At 37.6% G+C, this 25,068-nt stretch overlaps 1 protein-coding gene across 2 annotated transcripts in view; it reads left to right on the top strand.

Moving 5' to 3' along the window:
• vwa8 (von Willebrand factor A domain containing 8) overlaps nt 1-25,068 on the top strand; it is a 68,743-nt gene that overhangs the window by 5,066 nt on the left and 38,609 nt on the right. The window contains exons 4-25 of one of the 2 annotated variants that reach the window (XM_083536477.1): nt 57-167; nt 3,334-3,501; nt 4,340-4,504; nt 4,576-4,625; nt 4,708-4,816; nt 4,907-5,011; nt 6,071-6,193; nt 6,418-6,552; nt 6,843-6,920; nt 10,902-11,062; nt 11,170-11,283; nt 14,698-14,866; nt 16,496-16,573; nt 16,936-17,051; nt 17,456-17,559; nt 18,654-18,760; nt 20,197-20,268; nt 20,793-20,869; nt 21,552-21,627; nt 23,228-23,363; nt 23,452-23,571; nt 24,218-24,423. In XM_083536477.1, coding sequence (XP_083392603.1) covers nt 57-167; nt 3,334-3,501; nt 4,340-4,504; nt 4,576-4,625; nt 4,708-4,816; nt 4,907-5,011; nt 6,071-6,193; nt 6,418-6,552; nt 6,843-6,920; nt 10,902-11,062; nt 11,170-11,283; nt 14,698-14,866; nt 16,496-16,573; nt 16,936-17,051; nt 17,456-17,559; nt 18,654-18,760; nt 20,197-20,268; nt 20,793-20,869; nt 21,552-21,627; nt 23,228-23,363; nt 23,452-23,571; nt 24,218-24,423 — 2,580 coding nt within the window. The remainder of the gene's footprint in view (nt 1-56; nt 168-3,333; nt 3,502-4,339; nt 4,505-4,575; nt 4,626-4,707; nt 4,817-4,906; nt 5,012-6,070; nt 6,194-6,417; nt 6,553-6,842; nt 6,921-10,901; nt 11,063-11,169; nt 11,284-14,697; nt 14,867-16,495; nt 16,574-16,935; nt 17,052-17,455; nt 17,560-18,653; nt 18,761-20,196; nt 20,269-20,792; nt 20,870-21,551; nt 21,628-23,227; nt 23,364-23,451; nt 23,572-24,217; nt 24,424-25,068) is intronic. The other variant, XM_083536478.1, reaches the window with a different exon arrangement.

The raw sequence follows: 25,068 nt of genomic DNA, 5'->3' as shown, positions 1-25,068 counted from the left end.
GTTGTTTTATTTTAGAAATACAGGTTCTTTAAATGTTTGCTGTTTGTGATATCTAGGAGCTGACAAAGAGAGAGGTTGAGTACGTGGCTTTATCCAGAGATACGACTGAGACTGACCTCAAGCAGCGTCGAGAAATTCGCTCCGGCACAGCTTTCTACATAGACCAGGCAAGCACGTAGTCTACCTTTCCTTCCCTTCTCTTTTTTTTCCTTTCCTTCTCTTTCCTTTTCTTTTCCTTTTCTTCTCTTACCTGTCTTTTCCTTTCCTTTCTTTTCCTTTCCTTTCCTTTCCTTCTCTTGTCTTGTCTTCTCTTCTCTTCTCTTTCCTTTTCTTTCCTTCTCTTCCCTTTCCTTTCCTTCTCTTCGATTTCCTTTCCGTTTATTTCCGTCACTTTGCTTTCCTTTCCTTTTCCTCTCTTTCCCTCTCTTCTCTTCTCTTCTCTTCTCTTCTCTTCTCTTCTCTTCTCTTCTCTTCTCTTCTCTTCTCTTTCCTTTCCTTTCCTTTCCTTTCATTCTCTTTCCTTCTCTTTCCTTTCCTTTCATTCCCATTCCTTTCCCTTCCTTTTCTTTCCCTACCTTTTCTTTCATTCTCTTCCCTTTCCTATCATTTCCTTCCGTTCCCTTTTCTTTTCTTTCCTTTTCTTTTTCTTCCCTTTTCTTTCCTTCCTTCTCTTTTCATTCCTTTTCTTTCCTTCTCTTTCCTTTTCTTTCCTTTCCTTCTCCTTCCTTTTCTTTCACTTTCTTCCATTTTCTTTCCTTTCCTTCTCTTTTCATTCCTTTTCATTCCTTCTCTTTCCTTTCCTTTCCTTTCCTTTCCTTTCCTTTCCTTTCCTTTCCTTTCCTTTCCTTTCCTTTCCTTCTCTTCCCTTTCCTTTTCTTTCCTTCCCTTTCCTTTTCTTTCCTTTCCTTTTCTTTCCTTTCGCTTCCTTTTCTTTCATTTCATTTCCTTTCTTTTCTTTTCTTTTCTTTTCTTTTCTTTTTTTTTATTTTCTTTTCCTTTCCTTTCTTTTCCTTAGCTGTGCTTAAGATTGTTATTATGCCCAAAATAATAATTTATTATGCATCCAACCTACTATTTTTACTCTTTGATCTTCCTTCCAGTGCATGTAATATAGTTTGGAGTAAAACACTGTATTTAAACAACTTTAAACAAATAAAGCACGTGCAGACTCTCTAGGTGGGATTATAACGGACTTGACTGCTGGTTAGTCTTTTGAAAATCTGATGGATTTTTGTGTTTGTCCACATCTATATTTTGTGTTTATTATAAACTTTGGTGTACATTGTTTTATTAAAGCTGAGGGTCAGAGTTGTTTTTCTCATGTATACCATTAAAAGGAGGACAGCTATGTGAGAAATCATCCCACAGTCTATATGCTCATAAAAGCAAACAATCTCAAACCTCAGGTTTAGTTTTTGATTGTTGTCCATGCCTTTACCTGCTTTCAACCTGTGTCACGTGCAATTATTCACGTGCTGAAAAGAAAACATACATTTGTGATTGAGGTGTCAATCTCCTGGACCGACAAAGCCTAACAGCATGATGAAGCAGTGGATTGGATATATATGTTTGTCTGTGAGAGAGAGACAGAGAGTGAAGGTGGGAGGGAGTGTTAACAGTCTTACTGCTCTCAGGGGTTCTGTGCTCTTTTTTTGACCCATATACCAAGCTGTGTACAAAAAATGTGGACTAGCTGTGTATTATTGAATATTTGCAGTAACGCTGTGAAGTTTCTTTTTAGATTTTCACACAGTAGCATTTGGTGAATTCTAATGCTTACTGGACAAGAAAGATCATTTCAAATATTCAAGATCTAATTGTTTATATGTCATATATACAGGAAACTGTCTTTTACACCAAATAGTGAAATTGGGTCACCTGACCTTTCTTGCTACAGTTTGGTTCTTTTCCAAACTGTTACCACAAAGCTGGAGGCACTTAATTACACAGGACATCTTTAGACAAAATTAAATTAGAATATTTTGCATTCACTTGAACTTAGAAACCCAAACCTGTTCCAGCACGGCAATGCCCCTGTGCACAAAGTGTACATACTTTGGAGAGGAAGATCTTGAGTGGCCTGCTGTACAGCTCTGATCTCATCCCTACTGAACACCTTTGGGAGGAATGTGAACGCTGACTGCACTCCAGGTCTCCTCACCTACATCAGTACCTGCCTTTCGTAACACCCTTGTGGCTGATGAACACAAATATCCATAAGCACACTCCAAATATCTAGTGGAACATCTTTCCAGAAGAGTGGAGGGAATTATAAGAGTAAATTCGGACCAAATGTGAAATGCAACACTCAAAAATCACATACCATACTTATGACCAGGTGACCCAATACTTTTGGAAATATAGTGTATGTGCGTAGTTAATGATCTAATCGTTCAAGCTGCCAGCCGAGCAGCCCAAAGCAAACAGCAAGACCTTTAGTGGTTGAAGTTACACTGAAGTCTTTATACTTGCTGCTGATGTCATTTCACTGTGTAAAGAAATGACAGTGGGTCGTGACGTTAGTAAAACATCTGCCCAAATAGCTGCAGATCAGGAACTTTGCTGTCTACTTGGAAAAGTTATAAAAGTGACCTCATGCGGCGAGCTCTCCTCACCTATCCAGTCGCTAGCTTAATAAGCAGTTACATCCAAAAAGTTGCAGGACATCCAGGAAAAGTTCTTGCAGATGAGATCATCTTTTTATTGCCTTTTGCTGTACTGCAAGTTTAAAGGCATAAACTGATGGGCCGTTTAATTGATAAACACGTTGTGGGGCCTGTGTGTGGCTTCAGCTCACCTCCTCGTCCTGCATCGTTAGTAATTATAGGATTACACGGTCCGTAATGGAAATAGATCCGAAGTTAAATTTAGAGCATCTGGCTGCATTTTTGGTAGGCCCCCTTTTTCCATATAATTATGCATATACTTACGCACTCACCTAATTATATAGGAACTTGTTTTGTGGTCACTGGAGTAGCTTAGAATTTCCTGCTTTTGACGTCAAGACCGTTTGATTCTCGCCTATGTTTGTACGGCTGCATCGTCATAACTGAAGAAATCGGATCCGTCTGCCCACATCTATTTAGGGATATCAATGGGGCTTATTTTTAGGCTTTGGGTAAATCAGCTGCATGGTTTTTATAAACAGTGCAGTAAAGGGATTTCCCAGGATTGTTCATTTCAACTAATATTCAAAATCATATCACAGATAATTGGAACATAATTGTAGAATTTATTTAAAGTCACTTAAAAGTAAACTTTTAAGAGGACCAATTGAGCTAAAAGTATGAGGCAGAGTGTAAGGATGAAGTTGTGTTCTTCGTGTGTGTACAGTGTGCTGTGAGAGCAGCGACCGAGGGCCGAATTCTGGTTCTGGAGGGGCTCGAGAAGGCAGAGAGGAATGTGCTGCCTGTCCTGAACAACCTGCTGGAGAACCGTGAGATGCAGCTAGAGGACGGACGTTTCCTCATGGCTGCCCAGCGTTATGACAAACTTCTGCAGGTCAGATACAGTCAAATAGATGCTTTTAAAATAATGAAATGGAATATTTATTTATATGGGTGGAGAGCAAAGAATGAAGGTGGAAGTGGATGTGGTCATCCTTTGTCTTAAAGAGTACACATTTGATAATGTTTTAGATAGTTCCTTAAATGGAAACTATATGAATTTAAAGAAGTATTAAATATCTGATGTAAATATTAGTAAAGGGATCTTTTTATGTAAAACAAATAATAACATTAAGAGAAGCATAACATGATGAAGATGACATGATCTCTGAAAATGACTTTCCACCAGAAACTGGTTTATAAAACTACTTTTGGAAACTCATCAGCTGTATGTATTTGTGTAAAGTGAGGTAAATCCCCCATACTGTAGCAGGGGGTGGGAGAAAGGAGGATGTTCGCTAAACTATCATCATTGCTGGAGAACGACTCTCACCCCGTGTATGAAGCAGTCTCATCGTTGAGCAGCTCCTTCAGTGACAGACTGTTACATCCTAAGTGTCTGATCTTTTCTCCCTGCTGCTATTAGACTTTACAATCAGAGCTGCTCCCAGTGAACCAGTCACCAAAATATACACTGTTATTACTGTTTAACTGTGCAATAACAATAACAAAGTTTTTTCAAATAACAATAATTTAAAACCGTGCAATATAACCTCAGTGCAGTATGTCCGATAGCGTAACCACTTACTCGTGGTGTCTTTTTTTTTTCTTCTTCTTTTTGTATTCATACATTGTGTTGTGTATATACTGTATCATGTCTCTATACTTTTTCTATATATGTACTGTGGGACGAATAAAGGTATATCTTATCTTATGCTGTGTGCTGATTGTAGGAGCACACTAAAGAAGAACTGGACCAGTGGAAGATTGTGCGCGTGAGCGAGGATTTCCGTGTCATCGCTCTGGGGCTCCCCGTGCCACGTTACAAGGGCAACCCTCTAGATCCACCCTTACGCTCGCGCTTTCAGGCTAGAGACGTCTACTATTTGCCCTTTAAGGTACAAAGGTCACATGTTATTTATTTACTACTACATCGAGTAAAATACACTTACACTCCTGCTTTTCTCAGGACCAGCTCGAAATCCTGTACAGTCTTGGACCGAATGTGAAAGCCGAAAGGTAAACAGGAATTTAGGGTGTATTGTGTAGGTATTTTGAGCAGCGTAATGATGAACATTAATGATGTCCTTTTTCTTGTCAGAGTGTCTCAGCTCCTGTCGTTTGCTACAACTCTTTGTTCCCAAGAATCCAACAATCTGGGTCTCCCTGACTTTCCTGTGGACAATCTACCATCTGCTATTAAAATGCTGGTGAGTTAGCATAACATCTCCGTCTGATGTGGAAACCAGTAACATCAGCTGGGAAGTGGCTGAACTAGCGATGTTACTGTACTATTGCAGGACTTGTTTCCCATGCTGTCTGCTCAGCAGCTGGTCCAAAGACTCTACCCGTATGAGACCATGTTGGGGAAAGAGGGTCGAAATGCTGTGGAGGGTGTGCTTAATGTAAGTGTTTCTCTCTCTCTCTCTCTCTCTCTCTCTCTCTCTCTCTCTCTCTCTCTCTCTCTCTCTCTCTCTCTCTCATTGCTATGTATAGCTCTCATTCTCTGTCCCAATGTATCTCTTTCTCTGGTACTATCTGTCTCTGACTCTCATTACTTTATTTTTTTTGTAAAAAACAGCTTGTCACTTTGTCTTTCTTGTCTCACTCTTTCTCTGTCAGACTGTCTCCCTGCCTGTTTTTCTTTATCTCTGTATTTATTTCTTTTTTTTTGCGTATAACTTTTCTACAGTTGTGCATTTAATGTGCATATTGTAAATTTAAATACCCCTTATTCTTTGCACATATTGTGCCTTACACACATCTGCACTACTATTTCACATACATGAAAATGTATCTATATATTCCTTACATACATCCTGCCTAATATCTATGCATATATACTCAGTGTACTTGCTTATTAGCTTTTGCACATTTTTCACTGCTGTAGGCTTTTCATTTATTTTGTGGTACATTTATTTGCATATATTACATGCTGTACATATACTTACATATTTATCTGCACTTGTCAATTTGCACAGTTTCTACTATTTACACTTCTTGTAGATGCCCTGTCTGTCTGTCTGTCTGTCTGTCTGTCTGTCTGTCTGTCTGTCTGTCTGTCTGTCTGTCTGTCTGTCTATCTATCTATCTATCTATCTATCTATCTATCTATCTATCTATCTATCTATCTATCTATCTATCTATCTATCTATTCTCTAGATTTTCTCTAGAAATCTAGGATTCTCATCCTCTATTTCTGTTACTCAATTTCTCTACCCCCTCTTTCTCTCTCAGTATTGTTTCAATGTCTCATGTTGTATTTCTTTGTCTTAATCTTTCGCTGTCACTCTCTCAGTCGCCTATCTTTTACTGTCTTTCTCCCCTCTACTCTATGCTTAAGTAATGATTCCTTCATATTCTTCTCTCTCTCTCTCTCTCTCTCTCTCTCTCTCTCTCTCTCTCTCTCTCTCTCTCTCTCTCTCTCTCTCTCTCTCTCTCTCTCTCTCTCTCTCTCTTTGTAGCGCTTTGAGCTGATGGATGGAAAGAATCAGCCATCTACCCATGCTGTTGTACATGTGGAGCCAGGGCACAAAGGAGAAGCATCAGTTACTCTCAGCATCGCTGACAAAATTGTTTCCTTCCAGGTCAGGGTTCAAAAAAAATTAATCCTTATGCATTTTAGTAAATGCCTGAGAAAGTAGAAAAGATGCTCTAGATTTTTAGAGTTTCTTCTCTCGCCCTTTAACCAACATTAACACAAGCCAGAGCACACTAAGGGAAAACCACATTAAGATTGGATTCTCATTGATATGATTGTAAGAGAACAATACTCGGAGCGTTTAATTTGTCTCGAATGGAAATGCTGCAGGTTCCAGCAGGATCACGAGCCCCCCGCCCCCCCGACAGCAGTCCGTCTTTCATCAGCACTTCCACCCACGCTCACCTGCTTGCTGAGATGATGCAGTCTCACCTCGTCAAAGACATGTGTCTCATCGGAGCTAAGGTACACAAGCAGCTTTCTGAACCGCAGCAGAAAGGGTTACACACATCAATCAAGCTCTTAACTACAGACCTGACGTGTGTAACTACAAGAACAATAGACAGAACAGTATCCTAGCAGCCTGTTAAATTAATTAGGAAGGTTCCTTCGACTCATATTGTGTAAGCATTCGCCTTGTGGAGTGTGTTTCTGAATCACTTCGTTTCACTGAATGTCCGATTAGTGTTATGAGCTGAGGCTGATTACTAAACATGAAACATATGTACTCATACACTTTTCATTTTTCTTGACAGGGTTGTGGCAAATCTGTGCTTGCCAAAGAATTTGCTGAAATGCTTGGGTATAGCATTGAGCCTATTATGCTTTATCAGGTATAGTGGAAAATAATTTACGTTCACATATTTCTGTTTGTTTTTTTGTTTTTGTTTTTTTTTGTTTTTCTGTCCACTCACAATCATAATGACGAGTTAAGATTTTGCGTTCGCATACCCATCTAAAGAAATCTTTTCTGCTTATTATATTATAATTACTTTACAAAAATATCTGGAATTATTGTTTATATGAAAACACACAACAGTCAAAAAAGTAGAAAGTAGACCCTCTTTGAATTCTACAGTTTAAATAGGTGTGAAAACTAAATACACCTTATGATTTAATAGCTTGTAGAGCCCTTTTTACCAGCGATAACCTGGAGTTATTGAGTTATGTATGACTTTATCAGGCTCTCGCATCATTGTTGAGAAATTTTAGCCCACTCTTGGATAATGTTGCTTCAGTTCGGTGAGGACGTTTGTTTATGCACAGCTCTCTTAAGGTCCTGCACAGCATTTCAGTCGGGTTGAGGTCTGGCCGTCCAATGAGCAGTTGCATCTCTAAGCTGATGTCTTTCCTCTTTGTGTTAACACACACCTGAATGCTGCAGACCAGCAAACTGCTAAAACTTGGCCTTTTATAGAGGAACTCACACCTGATTAATCAAGGGCATTTGATAAGCAGCATTTGGTTGCTACTTAGCCTTTTTATTCCTATGGAAGTAGTTTAGTTTTTCACACGCGGTTTCTCCATTTCATCTTGATTTTTGTACAAAATAAATAACGACATGGTGTAATATGTCATGACCAGATGATTTTTTTTATGTCCTTATATGTAAAAACTGTAGAATTCTAATAGTGTACTTTTTTTTTCACACAACTGTTCACGAGACTGCGAAACCAATATTTATTTTAGATAAATGTATTCTGTCATTTTTCTAGTTTAAAACGCATCCTTATAAGGGAAACAATGTAAAAACACATTACCCTTGTCTTATTTAAACTATATTGTGTGTCTTAAGCTCAAGATTGGCTACGATGTCCTGCTTATGCTGTTTAAAGCTGTAAATGATTTGTATTTCTACTGAATTTTGCACTTAAGATATAAGTAAACATGAAAAAATGACTCTTAAATAAGTGGTTCCATCCTGAAGACAAAAGATCGATGGGCTGATGGATAGTCCTAAGAGGTCAGGTGGAAAATAGCATTGCTGGTATGTAGAGCTTATCCTCAAGGCATTTATGGTTGACTAGTTGTGCTACTGGCACATGAGCTGCAGCTGCAGACAGCTGTTTGTCAAATGTTTTTAAATGCTGGATGAAACAAATCAATGGCTCAGAGAGCAGCCCACTGAGCGTGAGCACAGTCATGCCAGAGGTTGTGCTCTCTGAGGCTGTCTAGCCCGGTCATTCAACTCTCTCCACCAGTCGAGCTGGAGGAGGGACACTGGTAGTGTCTAATTGGTTGAGTTTAACTTTGACATTTCCATGTACTCATGTAGGACAGTTAAATAAAATTTATTTACAGCCACAAAACATCCATAAATAGCTACGTTTAAAAGATCAGGAGTCATTTCTATTTTGAGGCCTGAATCTCTTGTACTGGAAACATCCAGTCAAAGAAAAAGTAGAGCGATTTTATTTGACTCTTTCACACACAGGCCTTATGCAAAATAAAAAAGAAAGAAAAAGATTAAATAAATCCTGATATTCTTCTCCCTTTTGTTCTTGAGGAGCAGTTTAGCGAGAAGAAACCGATCTACGTATAAAATAGTGGTCACAAATTATTGGTCACTTTCTATATATTAAAAGTATAACACCTACTAATATTTATATATAAATAAATAGTTGTTTATCCAGTGCATCACAACTTTTATGCCTTTGCACTGATGCAAATATACCGTATTATATATCGGTATATATCGGACTATAAGCCGCTACTTTTTTCCCACGTTCTGAACCCCGCGGTTTAAACAACGAAGCGGCTTATTTATAAATTTTTCCTGGATTTTTCCCGGTTTCACAAACTTTAAGCCAAAAAACTGAACCCCATAACATTAGACCAATTTAATTTCCGAACGGAAATGAAAAAACGCACCTCACCTGTGTTCTGAGCTGCACAACATCGAGAAAAAGCTTTCACCGAGAGATTTTTAAACGCACGACGATGCCAAAAGATAAACTCCCGAGAGAAATAGTTGTGAAAGGAAGGAGGAAGACAATGAACAATGACTTTCTTGGTAGGCTACTGTTTAGATACAAGCCGTTGTAGCACGTTGAGTCTGGGTGAAGGGAGAGCTCGCTAACTCCAGTTGCAACAGAAATCATATAAGCACAGACAAGTTTCCAAAACTCATGCTTTTTTATTTTTCTTGGCAACAGCGTTACAGGTTAGTCAAAGAAACTTAGAAATCAGCAAAATCTGAAAATATTAAGGACATAATCCTCATCTCGAACACACGCAGTAATACTGGAAAAATGCAGTGGCATGCTATTCCAAAAATACCGCTATGCTCCTAAAGGAAGCGCAACATATTTCACCCGCTACACCGCTTAACAGACACTGTCTTTCATTAAAGCCTGTGTAAAGTTCATTAGTGTAGACGCCTGCGGCTTATTTATGTTACAAATAAAAATATTTGTAAAATTCAGTGGGTGCGGCTTATATATGGGTGCGCTTTATAGTCCGGAAATTATGGTGTGTATATGTGTATGTATGTATATATATATATATATATATATATATATATATATATATATATATATATATATATATATATATATATATATATATATATATATACACACGTATATGACTGGAAGCTGTTGGTGTGATGTTAAACATTTGTATTTATATAATTTTTTCTACAGAAGTGTGTAAATAGACATGTCTTTGGGAAGAACACTGTGGCATTGTTTTTAGTTGTTTAGGATTTAATACTCCAGAACTTTATCATCGGTATTAAGTTGTTCTTGAACCATTTATCAACTCAAAAGTCTCAAATCCTCAGCATGTTTTATTCCTTTATTTTGGAAGGCCAACAATCTCCTTTGAAAGCTGCTGTGTGTGATTTAACACATCATCCCCCACACGAGAAACAAAAACACCCACAAACCCACTTTCTCCTTAACGAGCGTGTGAATATATCACTTTGTTGTGTTGAAGTCAGTCACACAGGCTATTAGAAGCGGAGGTTAAGCATTTTTGCCGCAGGTACTAAATTTCTGGTGCCCACGTGTGCAAGTGTATGTGTGCGGTTAAGTGAGTCTGTGTGTGAGCTGTGGAATGCTGGGAATTTGTTGGCTCGGTCTGAAGCAAGCAGGAAAAGGAAGCAGCCTGTGCATCATGCTGTGGATATTTTTAGCTAGCGCAGGTCAGGGGTCCCGGCGTCCGGGGGACAAAAGGAATTTTTCTGCTATAATTCATCACATAAGCCTTTGAGTCTTTTCTCATTTCTCGTTTCTTGTTTCCATAGCGCCCTGCTCATCCCCGATCACATGTAGTGTTTTAGCCTGCAGTATGAAGCTGAGATAGAGTTTGTACATACTTCTCCCTATGGCCAAGTGCTGTCATTTGTCTTGTGTGAACTTTCACACTTTTATAAACAAAAACATACTTTCCTGGTAGATTAAATGTGGGATGTATAGAATTATGTAACTGTGATTTCTATGAATTCCTAAATGAATAAAGTTTTCCTAGAAAATGCCTATTAGGAGGCACTTTCATTATTCTCTCTTTTAATATATTTGCTATTTACTAAGAAGCTAAGAAGTCCTCTTTATTAGCCTTAAAAATTGAATTATTTAAAGCTAAAAGAAAATTCTGTCTAGGTTTTGACTCTGTAAACAGTTTAAATAACAACACAATGACAAATGATTACAGCTGATAACTAGCTTTTGAGGTTGTATGACTTAAATGGGAATTAAACACAATGTGGAAAACATCACAATGGCACAATTTTCTCCTGCAGCCTGTTTTGGTATTGTTTTCTTTTGTATGGTTGCACTTATCACTTATCATGACGTGTGTCTATGTGGCAGGATATGACTGCGCGGGATTTGCTCCAGCAGCGGTACACGCTGCCTAATGGTGACACGGCCTGGAGGGCATCTCCACTGGTCAGTGCAGCTCAGGAGGGCAAGCTGGTGCTGCTGGATGGCATCCATCGGGTTAACTTGGGAACTCTGGCTGTGCTTTCCAGGTATGCGCTATATACATTTATAAGCTTATTTACTGAATTTTTCGATAAGCACAATGCAGGTAGATGTGGTGCTGTGACTGAAATGCGTGTGTGTGATCTCCACGCAGGCTGCTGCACGACCGAGAGCTGGCTCTGTATGATGGAACTCGGCTGCTGAGGTGGGACCGTTACCTAGCCTTGAAAGAAGAGCTCCAGCTCACTGAGCCTGAGCTTCAGGAGAGGTACTACAGTCTACATCCCAGCACAACATGCCTGTGCTATAGTGTTACACTGTTTCAGCCCTGACAGCCAGTAACAGTTGCTCCCAGTGGGAACAACAGCCCGTGTTGGCACATGTGATTACGTCAATGGCAAGGTGTTACAAGGGAAATGAGTTGTGTGTGTGTGTGTGTGTGTGTGTGTGTGTGTGTGTGTGTGTGTGTGTGTGTGTGTGTGTGTGTGTGTGTGTGTGTGTGTGTGTGTGTGTGTGAGACCGATAGAAAGAAATGGAGTCTTTATTTTATGCGTCTTAACTTGCCCATGGAAACTTATATTAATTAACAGCTCCAACAGTGCCTAATTACAACTGAGATGCCTTATTATACCTATTTTACAAAAAAAAAAAAAAAGACAAGTGTTTGATCATATTCAGTCACAATTTCAGAACACCTGCAGTTTCTTATACTATTTTAATACACTTTACAATACAACACTGTTTAATTCTTGCATCTGAAGGTGTTGATAAATTTCCTGAAGCTTTAGCTGTGACTCAAAGCACACGTTTAGATTAATGCACTCGGTCTAAAACATTATCGTTTCTATAGCAACAACTCATTCACAAGGCTGGATTCTTTACATAACCTAACACTACTAATAAAAGGTTTTCAAAAAGTGTAGTTATTTATGGAAGATATACTTGTTGATATTTTAAAGACATTTATTTCTTTAGTATTATATTTAATTCAATTTAAGCCTAATTACATTGATGAAAAAATCAATTAGAATGACGATCAAGATTGTTTCCATATCCTTTCCAGCTTATTTAAAAATAAACCATCGTCAATTCGATTATAGCTATTCCTTGGATAGATTTTCTTTTTATTTAGACTATATAAAAGGGTTGACGTTTTGTGTAGTGCTTGTCTATGTGGTCATTTTTATTTTTGGCTGTTTCTGTCATGGCCGTATATTTCATCCCTTCTAAAGCACAGAGCCCAACAAAAAAAAAACAGTGGCTCGTGTGCTCCAAGCGAGCGTTTGAATTGACCTGACATCTCATAGCCCCCTGAAAGGACAGAGCCATGTCTGAGGTGTTGATTAACTCCTGTTGACATCACCCTCATAGAGAGCGTCTATCTCTGACCAGCAATTAAACACACATCCACGTTAAAAGTGCCTGTTTTGAGGTTTAAGCGAGGGGGCTCTAAATTAAACCTAGGACTCAGTATTGTCAAACGCTCAGGTAAAACGCTGATGCGTTCCAGCCCTGTGACAATTGGAGCTTTCATCTTACAGCACAATAACAGGAAACTGCCCACCAGAAATTCAAGCTTCTTTTATACTGAGGGTTGAGTTTATAGGGGTGTCAGGGGTGTTGAGATATTTGTGTCTGTTTTTACTTGCCTTTATATATGAAGTACACAATGGTTGTGTAATGGGGAGTTACTTATTTGGGGAAGTGCTATTGTTTTTATTCTCCTTTTATTTGCATTCATTATATATAACAGTAATAATAAGGATATAGCACGACTTACTGGTGAGTAATATTCCTGCTGCATATTTAATACTACATCATCATTTTGGCCAATTTTTCAAATAAATTGCTTTTATTAATATTAATTAATTCAGCTGTTGTGGACTGAACAAAAAGGGAAATTCACCATAGCAAAACGACTTCTGTCTTCACTACGTCATCGTGTAATTGTTTTAAAAAGGACAAAACCACTAGTCGATGTTTATACGGGCTCATCACAGTTGCCTCTTTACTGCGACGTCTCCACATTTCATCACTGCGAAAGGTCGTAAACTTTCAGGCCACAGACTCGGCACTGGATATGTTCTGCTGCTGGAACTCCACCTAGACGGGCAGGAAGGATGTTTGCGGTGGCCCGTCTGTGGCTGAAATAAAGTCTCTTCCTCTTCCTGGCTTTCGAGTCGGCATCCCAGACTGTACTTCATGTGGTTCTAGTGCTGCTCCTAATTAACACATACACATGCACTCTCACACACATCATTCTTTCCAGCCCAGTTAATGAATGAAGCTACCATGCTGGGCTCTCTAACCAGACAGGGAGGCAGAGAGGAGACTGACCCAATGCCAAGAATCAGATTTGAAGAATACCCTGAAGGCCTCCGATGCTCAAGCTCTTCTTGTTTTATTACATTTCTTTTTTTTTTTTTTCCTGTGATTATTTATTGAATTCAATCATCTCAAATCCTTCAATTCTTAAGAGAAAACTGCTGTTTAGCATTTTTGACATTTTGATGTTAGGGCTGCACCTGTGTGTTGCCATTGCAACACAGGAAAATGTGCAGGAAACACGATTAGGACCAGGCTCAGACATGAGGGATAGCAAGGTGTTGCTAAGCAACAGGAGGCAATTGTCACTTTGGCAATGATATAACAGTGAGGAGTTTTGTGTCTCACTTTCTTTTCGCCCCCTACCTCTGTCAGTTGCGGTTTCTGTGTATTACATGCAGGACTCTTCTCTGTTTATAAATAGACAAAGCTGTCCAGTGCGATTAGGAGGAAATGTGAGTCCACTAGGACTTGTGGTATTGTCAGCTGCAAGCACTCACACTATGAGTGCTTTACATAGACATGTACTTGTTCATGTTTCCTGGGTGAAGAAAGCCATCAAGGACCAGATTCATAGGGAAATGTCAGGGTTTAGAAACCTATGTAAATAAAGCACAAGGTATTCTAAACACAAAAATTCCACTAGAAAAAGATACTAGTCAGGTATAATGAAATAAATAGATTTGCATTTTATATATATATATATAATGTGTGTGTGTGTGTGTGTAATATATATGTATATGTGTGTGCCAAATCTAACATGCGGATCATGAATACGGATGATCCGCTGTGGCGACCCCTAATGGGAGAAGCCGAAAGAAAGTATATATATATATATATATATATATATATATATATATATATATATATATATATATATATATATATATATATATATATATACTTTCTTTCATATATATATGGCGAAGTTTTTTGGTGGCATTAGGTGGCAAAATCATCATTTTTATTAGAAGCTTAAATGTTTCAGATTTAAAAAAGAGATATCGTAACTTACAGCATAGAAATGCTTTCTAGACAATTGTGCACATTTCCAATTACTGCAACAGCTTGCGAAAGAGCCATATATGAATTTAAATGGCAGGTGTCCACATACATTTGACTGTTGATGAGTCATGCTTGTCACTAGTCATTTCCCCCCTAACAGGTTGAGGTAAATGAGCAGGGGTTTGAATAGGTCTGGATTTGGAATATAGCCATATTGGCTAGTATTTCATAGAAATATGGTGCAGTCTGTTTAGAGTGATTTTAGAGAGAATTTATATAAAATTCCGTTGTGTCTTCATTGCCTAAGATCAACTACGTACTTTATCATTTTGCTGCTATTCTTGTCACACAGGCATATCTTTTCCATTCATCCTTCATTCCGGGTCATTGCATTGGCTGAGCCGCCAGTGGCAGGCAGCAGTACTCAGCAGTGGCTCAACCCTGAGATCCTCACGATGTTCTTCTTCCATGCAGTCAGACCCCTAGCCAAGGTGGAGGAGGCAGCAGTCATTCATGCAATGGTCTGTACACACTGACTTCAGCATTGATTTGGCATAGTCTTGTATTTGATTGCAGATAAGTTGTTTCAAATGTATTGTTCTTTCCCTCGCATTATTCTCTACACCATTTCATTCACTCTTTGCCAAGGTTTACAACTGTCGAAGGCACGCGAAGGGCATGCTGATTGGCTCTTGCCATATACTTTATGACCTAATTTTTTTGACGAACATAAAAATTATTGAATCTATAAGCTGGATTCTTCTGCTGTCATTCATTTCTATTGGTTTTATCCAAAATTCACTTCCATACTCAATCTGTTACAATGGATTTTCTCAGTGGTGGGCAGTGATGGAGTAAATGTAATTCTTTACTGTACTTAAGTAGTTTTTCTGCATATCTGTCTTGTTTTGGGAGACTTTTACTTTAACTTCACTGCATCTCAATGCCTTTTACTCAACTACACTTCACGAAATCAACTCGTTTCTTTTTATTTAAGAGTGGATAAAAACTGGTCAAGCACACAGCAAGCCACCAATCAGGGTAATTTAAAACGACATATTAAAAAAGATATAGATGTTGTATGTATCTTATGGCTACAATTAGCAAAGGATTTGTTTGGTTCTGAGAGTCTGATAAATTGTGCACAATTAAATGTATATTTAATTGTGCAATAAAAGCATTTATGGTGATATTTCTACACATGTAATGCTCCAAGAAATGTATCCAAATTTGTGGACTGCTCTGAGAACATGCCTTACTCATCCAGTAACAGTAGCTGAAGCAGAGAGGAGATTTTCAAAGCTGAAACTAATCAATGGGGAGAAGTTGGTTCACCCAGGGCCCCATTTAAGCTAGAACCAACATTTCTGCTTGGTGGTATCTACTTAGCACAAACATACAGTTCAGAGTCAGATTAATATCAAGCAGAACATTTTAAGAAGAATCAATGATGGAAGAAATCTTTGAAGTAGTTGAAAGAGATACATACAACATCTATATCTTTCTAATATGTCGTTTTAAATTACCCTGATTGGTGGCTTGCTGTGTGCTTGACCAGTTTTTATCCACTCTTAAATAAAAAGGAACGAGTTGATTTCGTGAAGTGTAGTTGAGTAAAAGGCATTGAGATGTCGTGAAGTTAAAGTAAAAGTCTCCCAAAACAGTACAGATATGCAGAAAAACTACTTAAGTACAGTAAAGGATTACATTAACTTACAGCATACAAATGCTTTCTAGACAATTGTGCGCATTTCCAATTACTGCAACAGCTTGCGGAAGAGCCATATAAGAATTTAAATGGCAGGTGTCCACATACTTTTGACCTTTTTTATTATTCTTTTGTACTTTTACTCAAGTAAAAGTTTAAATGGAGCACTTGTACTTTTACTGGAGTAATATTTTACCTACTGGACATGCTTTGTGTAGTTCACATAATTATGCTGATTTTGTTATACTGTTTTTTGCATTTGTTATGCTTCTGATGTTAGATTAACTTCTTGAGGAAACTTTCCTATTAAAAGACTTCCACCAAAAAAAACATTAATGGACTTCCAGTTTTACAGACTTTAATAATTACATTGGGAATTAATTATTCCCTAATTAAATGATTGCAGTAATTATTCCCTAATTGTGATTCTGATATCTTGCAGACTCCAAATGTTCCAAAAGAAGCAGTGGAACAGTTGCTGCATTTGACCCACAGCCTCAGAAGCACCAATGACCCAACTGTAAGATGGCATGCATAGTGTATCACAACACTAACAATAATGACACGCTGCTTCCTTTTATATGCCACGTATAAGATGAAGTTGTTTTGTTGGTTTCACATAGTTCAAATACAACAATAATAAAGAGCAGTTATCATACAATAATAATAATAATAATAAATAATAATAATGCAATTATAATTACTCTTGTATAAAAGTTATAAATACAGATATTGAGATTGGTAAAGAGTTACGCATAGACTGGATAGACAGCTGCTTATTATCAAATCGTGACCTTAACTTATTTTACTGCTATGAAAATCAAGCCATTTGCCCTGTTGTGTTTTTGTGTTTGTTTGTATGTGTATCTGTGTTCTAATCAGGCTCAGTCTTTGGCTTCTTCATTGTCTACAAGGCAACTGTTAAGAATTTGTCGCCGTCTGTCTCAGTATCCGGAAGAAAGCATTGCTCATGCTGTGAATAAAGCCTGCTTGTCTAGGTAGCATTCATATCTGTCAGACATTAACATTGTTTTTTATTGTTCTAAAGCAACTTTTAAGTGAGGCAGAACACAACCTACTTAATACATGCTAACAGTGATATAAGTACCAGAGATTTGCTTCCAACTTACCAGTAGAAGTACAAGTACAAGATAAGTGTACAATCCAGTGAGCCTTACAGTGAATGCTTTCATATATATATATATGTGTGTGTGTGTGTGTGTGTGTGTGTGTGTGTGTGTGTGTGTAAAGTCATACACTAACCATCAATGTATAAATATTAAGCTATCCAGGTGTAGAGGAATATAATACAATTATATTATATTTTATTATATTATATTATGTATAACTTTCATATATACATTTTCAAAGCTTATTTGAGACTTTTTTCTTCCACGTGTAGGTTCCTTCCTAGCTTAGCTCGCTCTTCGCTACAGAAAAACCAGGCGAATTGTTTGATAGAGGAGAGGACTGATCCAGACCCAGAGCTAAAACAAGACACCACCTGTGAGTCACATTGTACACCAGCACTGATTAATCATTTTCATTTATTATTTCTATTTTTCACAGTCTCTTTTCTCTAATGGAGCTCAGTGTACAAGAAATCAGGCCCAATTTGATTTCTTATTTTATACAATGATATTTTAGACATTAATTATATACAAATCTAATATGTATAAAATTGCTCACTGTTTCCTGGATACCCTGTTCTATATATAAAACACTGTACGGGGTGGTGAAATCCCAGACTGAATTTAAAGAACAATTACTCTATAAAAACAAGTTCCGTCTTGTTATTGAAGTTTTTGGACATCATACTCCAAGTTACCCAGTAAGCTGATATTATCAAAATACATAAGAATGATTTTTGTACACGCAATTACAAATAAGAAGTGTTTTTAAACACTATTTTATTTTATTTCATTTTATTTCATTTTATTTTATTCATTAATTTTTTTTACAGTTCTTTACAAATTATTTTAATCTAGAAAAAAATCTATTTATGGCAGTAATGTACCAACAACATTACAGAATTGCTAGAAATGGTGTGCATAGTGATAATGGAATTGATAAAGGCCTCAGTGCGTTGGTATTGGAAAAAGGTCATAATCTTTTAGACTTTTCCAAGGTTTGGTTTGTACTCAAATAGCTTCTAATTCTTACAAATGTCATAACATGATTGTATTTAGCCACAGAAAAACCTCTTAGGAAATCTGCTTTTTTTATGTGAAATCTGCATAATGAATAATTAAAAAGGATTTAAAAAAAAAAAAGGATAAAAGGTTTATTCTGTATTTTTAATTTATATTTAATTTAATTTTTTTTATACAAGTGACTACAAATATTAAACTATATTGCAATTAAAATTTTAATTTTTTTTAAAGTTGTGCTACCAGACTATGGTAAAAACCAGAAAACTTCCGAGTGCTGAAGTGACCAAAATGTCATTGTGCTTTATGAATGAGCAGTGTTTTTTTCTCTCAAGTTCTGTCTTTTTTTTTTTTGCCTGCTGTGCTCTTGCTTTTTCTTCAACGTCTCCATCACCTGCTGCCTCTTTTTCCTCACATTATTTGTCTCTCTTTTTTTTTTGTTAATGCCAGGCACAATTAGAGACGGAGTTCTCACCATAGGCAGGGTCTCTGCTCATGTCTATAGCCCAGACGAGAAGATGAAGGTCCCTGATGTACTTTTTTATGAGAACACACAGGTGAGCCTGAGCCATTACCCTCTCTTTTAACAGCAGGCCTTCAGACTCCTTACTGCCATTATAATCTATTATAATTAGCAAGTTAAACTTCACTTATTCCAGTGATTAGCTGGTTGTCAAGATTGATGCTTCACTCAGGTTATAACCTTACATTTTATCTGCTACTAAGTGACAATTAGGCAACAATGTGCTTGTGAATGATACTGGGTGAAGAACTGCCTATGAATCTAGATAAGAGGCTGCTAATTCTTTTTTTAGTGTGTTAGGCAATTCATTGCCCTCATACATAGTTTTTTTTATTAAAGCCTCATTATAAAATTCTGTGCAGGTTTTATGACGTTTACAAATAAGAGGGCATGTCTGGCTTTTTTTTTATGCATCACAGTTACAAACAGTTACACTTTATAAACGTCTGTCTCTGCCCATGTTAAAAAAAAAACAACAACAAGCCTGCTCATCTGTTACAAAACTATATATGATCAAATTTATATATAATTATATTCGATATTTTTGTCTTAGTACGTTCGCTTTAGCTCTTTGATAATGGCACCCTGTAAGTATGCCAGGTCACCCTTGTGAGGAAAAGAACTCAGGCCTGACCTAGATACTCCCTCTCCCTTTCTAAAAACGCCCCCTGCTGTGCTGTTAGGGGACAAGGAAAAGGCAGATGAAGAAAAAGTTTTATCCTGTTCCACTTCTCAATGGCCTGCTTTTTTGTCTTTAGAACATGCCCAGGAGAGGAATACAGCCCACCACTGAGACTAAAATGAGGACATGCAGCTTAGATATGGCAGCCTCTGTGTCCTGCATGTGTTCAAATCTAACTTTGGCTTCAGTGCACTGTTTGCAGATGTTGTAGGCCCTTTTCTTATGTTGCAGATGAACTAAAAACACTGGGGTAAAAAAATATGATTTAACTTGTGTAGTTGTCTTAATTTTTGGACTTTTAGTTTGTATATTGACTTAGAGATGTGTTCGTAGTATACTTTTACACTTAAAGCAAAAAATGCCGTTTATTTACTTTTTCTTCCAGGGACCTCTTCCAGAGAAAAAAAGGGTCCAATGACTCTTTAATGATCACAGGGCTGATTCGATTTTAAGAAAGGGCAGATATTTAAAGTATATTATTCCTGAATTTTCCAGTGTTCCAGATTTGTAGGTTTGGATATTTACTAATTTACTAAGTTAAAAAGAGAAGAGTTACCAGATAAAGTTGATACTAGTTGATAGTAACCTTCACTATCATCATGTTCTTCTAAAGTTTCTTCTTGTTTTTCAGATATTTGTTTAAATTAAGTAAAAAATGTTTTGGTAAAACAATGAATTATGTAGTAGCTGCAGTATTATTGATCAATAAAATGAGATATCAAAACACAGTGTATTGCAGTGGAGACTTATACCGACGCAGACCTTTGTGTAATGCCTTCTTGTTGTAGCACATGATGATTATGGAGGACATGCTGAAAGACTTCTTGTTGGGGGAACATCTGCTGTTGGTGGGCAATCAGGCACGTAAGAGGCATATACACACACTTTCAACAGCTCTACACTGAACAGAGGTGTCAGAGGTGTCCACTAAGCTTCTCCCTAACACAACCTGGTAGAGCAGTGAGAGTATATTATGCTCCGAGTACGCTTCTGGGAAGAGTCTGACTTTGAGTCATGAGGTCAAGTTATGGTTTTTAAATGCAGAGCAGAGGTTTAAACACTTAGGGACCATGTGAACTTATCATGCCCTACACTGATTGTACCCTCACCCACTCTCTACTATCACTGACTTCCCTGTCCTTGGAGGAAGCTCACTGATGGAAGGAATGGCATGATCACAGCTGTCCCAATGCACCTCGGGCTACTAGATAGAGTCAGACACATTTGTAAGCTGATACATACAGATTTTCCTTGCGTGTTACGTATTAGTGTTCTTTAAAGGTCTTAGTTTAATATGACTGTTCACATGCAAAAAAAAAAATTCAAAGACAAAAAAAAGTGTGTCTGCTGTATTTACATTAGACTGCTCTCTTTATTTTAATAGGGTGTAGGGAAAAACAAAATTGTGGACAGATTCCTACATCTAATGAACAGACCCCGAGAATATCTGCAACTTCACAGGTACAGTAAATCTATTCTATGTGCAAAATCTTGTTGCCTAAACATTCATTCAATTCCATTTACAAAGCTTAAGGAAGGGAAATATTTGGCCAATAACTTTATACCTAGTGAAATTAGTCATGTCTTTAAAATCATAAGCCTCGAGTGGTAGATATATTTTCTAAGAATCTTGTGATCTTATTCTCCGCTTTGATTAAAAACAGCTTCCTTCTAGCCAGGGTCGTGATTATTTTTATGCTTTAAAAAATAGGACACTGTGTCTAAAAAGAAGTCTCATTCTAACTTCTACATGCTCATTGTGGAACATGCGTGCAGCGATATATCAGGTTAACACAGAGCCCTTTTGAAAGGTGTTTGAAAGTCAATCGTGTCCTACTGGCCTGTTTAGCTGCTACAAACCTCTAATATTAGACCAAAGAAATCACTTCAGGGATTTTTCATGCCTGTAACTGCTGAGAAACGCTTCACATCTGAGACCTACAGATGTGCAAGAACACTCTAGCTATTAACGTTTTGGGTCATGGTATGATTTATAATTATATGGAGAACAATGGTGCAAAGCAGAGCTACCTCAGATCCCTTGATAGAGTTGTCAGGCTCTCATTACTTTTCATTTTTGAACTAAACTTGTGGGATGAAACTTAATACCCAGTGCGTGACTCTTTGCTCTTGGTTCCTACAGAGACACTACGGTCCAGACGTTGACTCTTCAGCCATCTGTGAGGGATGGGATCATTGTATATGAGGATTCACCTTTGGTTAGTGTCCTGTTACAGTTTATTTTCTGAAACATGTGCCGTCAGGAGTGGAATTAATAAAGGCTGCATATATACTTATCAGTGTACTGTAGTGTTAGACAGGAGATTTTGTACTGCCAGTGTCCAGTGTAGTAAGGTGGGTCCACTTAGATGTGAGCTTTAATAGCATCCAGTATTTATATTGTTATATTTATTTATGTATTTTTTTTTTTTTTTTTTTTTTTTTTTATATGTTCATCCTGGTCTTTTTCACTTTTGTAACTTTATGTAGAGACAAAGCTACCCGCTGATCTGGTGCCAATGATGCACCGCATATTTTATCTCTACATAAAGATACTGACGCAGTAAAGCTTTAGATGTTAAATCTGTAAAGCTTTTTCGCATCCTCGTCAGTACACTTTGCTTTAACAGATATTGTCTTGAAGCTTCATGATAACGCCACTATCCTTGATCAAATCCATGTAATACCTTGCAAACTAGCCGAGTCCAGTGTCTGATGTAACTCCTATAGCTATGTTGGATTCTGGAAATTTTGCTATCAAACTTTTCTGTTGCCACTACTTCTACATTGTTTTTTTGTTTTGTTTTTTTTATTAAATAGACAATGAACATTGCTAAAAAACTTAACAGTGAAACCTAACCATTATGTCATTGCTGTAATTTCCCCTGATTAAATACTGTGCTAGCACAATAACTTTTTACAGAAAATGCCAAATATAGCACCATTATTGCTAAGCACATCACAAATGGTTCAATCTACTTAAAATATTTAACATTTTAATATGTTTCAGGACAAAATCTTCTGTTATTGTTAATAAATCAAAGCAGAGGCATGAAAAGTACCATCCCTGTTGACATTAATGTTTAGTCAGTCAGTAGTTGAATTTTTCCAGAGCTCCAAATAGTGCACACTTGTTGCCAAGGCACCCCTGATCCAGTTGAGGCAAGGCATGTTAAAGATTCATGAGTAAGCCAGTGAACAGTGTGTAATAATCCACCAGGCCGCTAGTCTCTGCAGTCTACGTGGTGTCTTGTTAGTGTGAGTAGGTGGCATTTAGGCGTACTGTTTGTGCACCACAGTAGTGTGTGTCCTTTTAAAATGGGTTTTAATGATGCTTTGGTTCGATACCGAGCCACATCCTTCTTTTCACCATGCACAACTCCGAGGTTAGCCCCTTCAAGTAGCACTCCTAGCAGATCTCAGAGTTTTCATAGAGTCAGCATTGAAGCGCTCATGAAGCAATGAATCTTTTTCGGTGGTATATTATGTGCTGTAAACTTGTCAATGATCCGAAATGGGTTATAAAATAAACAAAATCGCTATGAAATAAAAAAGGAATCCACATAAACGATTCTCAAGAAAAATAATTTATATCTAAATAGAGACGACCTATTTATGCCTAAGAATGAGACTTTTCCTTGTACACTGGCCTATTTCCTGTGCAGTCCCTTGTCCACTTGCCATGATTTGAAAGTGAAATGTCGGACACTGTTTGTGAGAGATTAATAGCAGTCGGCAATGCGAGGACGTCATGACTGTGTTAGAGCTATGAAAATGGAACCGTTTCATCTTTGCTTGTCTCCATGCGCTGGTGTAAAGGTGAAGGCTGTTAAGCTGGGCCACATCCTGGTAATAGATGAGGCAGATAAAGCCCCCACTAATGTCACCTGTATCCTGAAGACTCTGGTGGAGAGTGGAGAGATGATACTGGCTGACGGCAGAAGAATCGTGTCAGGTAATAGAGTGAATAGCGGATCGCTATTTGCTTAATGTAAATATTAGTCTAATGTAGGAGACACAAATTATTGTTCCTCTCACTTCAGATTCAGTGGAAGCAGACGGGAGAGCCAACGTTATAACAATGCATCCAGACTTTCGCATGATTGTTCTAGCCAATCGGCCAGGCTTTCCTTTCTTGGGAAACGACTTCTTCGGAGCTCTTGGTAAGACATCTGGTATTGGAAACATCTCACCAGATTTCTGATTATTCTAGAGAACTGTTAAGAAAATTTTTTTATAGTGACACTGCTTTTATATTAATTTATTTCCATGTAGTTTGTACATGGAACTTAAGAAAAAATAAATAAAAGCCCTTTTTTTTTTTTTATTTCAATAATAATTGTTCACACACTTAAAATAAAATTTTAAGTGTGTGTATAATCACCAGGACTACTTCAAAAGATCGAAACTATGAAACGTTATTTTTGTCAGTGTAGAATTTAATTACTGTTATGTTAATTTTGTTTTTACATTGCATGTACAAACATGTTCACCAATTGTCAACTGGGAAGACATTTTGTAATATTTAGTAAAGTTATCCTCCCTTTTATGAAGTGAAGTCTTTTTTTAGAGGAACTCTGTGGAAAACTTGCCATGGTAACTCCTAATGCTCTGTAAATAGGTTGAATGCCTGTCAGTCCATTCAGAGATGTCCTAGTTATGCTCTAGTATTCAGCAGGAGCGCATTTGTTTTGGAGGGAACACTTAACGTGAGAGGCTTCATTTGTTTGCATTTTTGAAAACTCTCAACTTAATACTTTTAAGTATCACATGTATCAGATATCTTATGAATGTTGGTATTTGTAATAGGGGACATCTTTAGTTGCCATGCAGTGGACAATCCGAAGCCCAAGGCAGAGTTGGCAATGCTTAAGCAGTATGGACCTGATGTTCCTGATGCAGTTCTTCAGAAGCTCGTGGCAGCATTTGGAGAGCTACGTGCCATGGCAGACCAGGGAACCATCACTTACCCTTACTCCACTCGGGAGGTGGTCAACATTGTCAAACACCTACAGGTACAAAACTGGAGGTTCTGGTAGCAGGAGAGAGACAGTGCTGTGACTCTTCACTCAGCCCATTGACTAGCTTACACATATAGGACAGGATGCCACTCTGGCCCTCAAACACAAGGGAATATGTAGACACACATTCTTCTAGAGATAAGGTTCTTGCTCAACACAGACAATGGATTGCGTAATCAACTTATATAAAACCAGAGATTTTGGGGTCTGAAAATGATAAAATACATATTGAAAATGTTTCATACGTTTCCATACAAATCGAATTGTGTGGACTTAAAAAGAAAAAAAGGAAAGACTTTTATATAATGGCACAAACGTTTTCTGTTTATATTGAAAAGTTTATATTTTTATTATAACAGTTCGTATAAAAAAGACATGTCTAGATGCCTCAACAGTAGCATTAAGTATATGCAACAATTCATACACCTGGCGAGAGAATCTCTTATTCCATGTTGATGCTTGTTCACACAGCGCTTGTTCTCAGCACTCCACACCTTTCACGTCTAATACGTGTTAAGACACAATTTGTTCCGTTCCATCTTAATCACGTCCTGCTGCTTCTCTTCCGTGCACTCTGGATTCAAGCAGGTGTGGGCTTAAAACCTTTGAAGGGACCTTTCTACCTTTTCAGTGCCTTAT

Source organism: Silurus aristotelis (genome assembly GCF_946808225.1).
Source record: "Silurus aristotelis genome assembly, chromosome: 3".
NCBI lineage: Eukaryota > Metazoa > Chordata > Actinopteri > Siluriformes > Siluridae > Silurus > Silurus aristotelis.
Note: the sequence above shows the minus strand (reverse complement) of the source record. Positions and strands in the feature narration are given on the sequence as shown.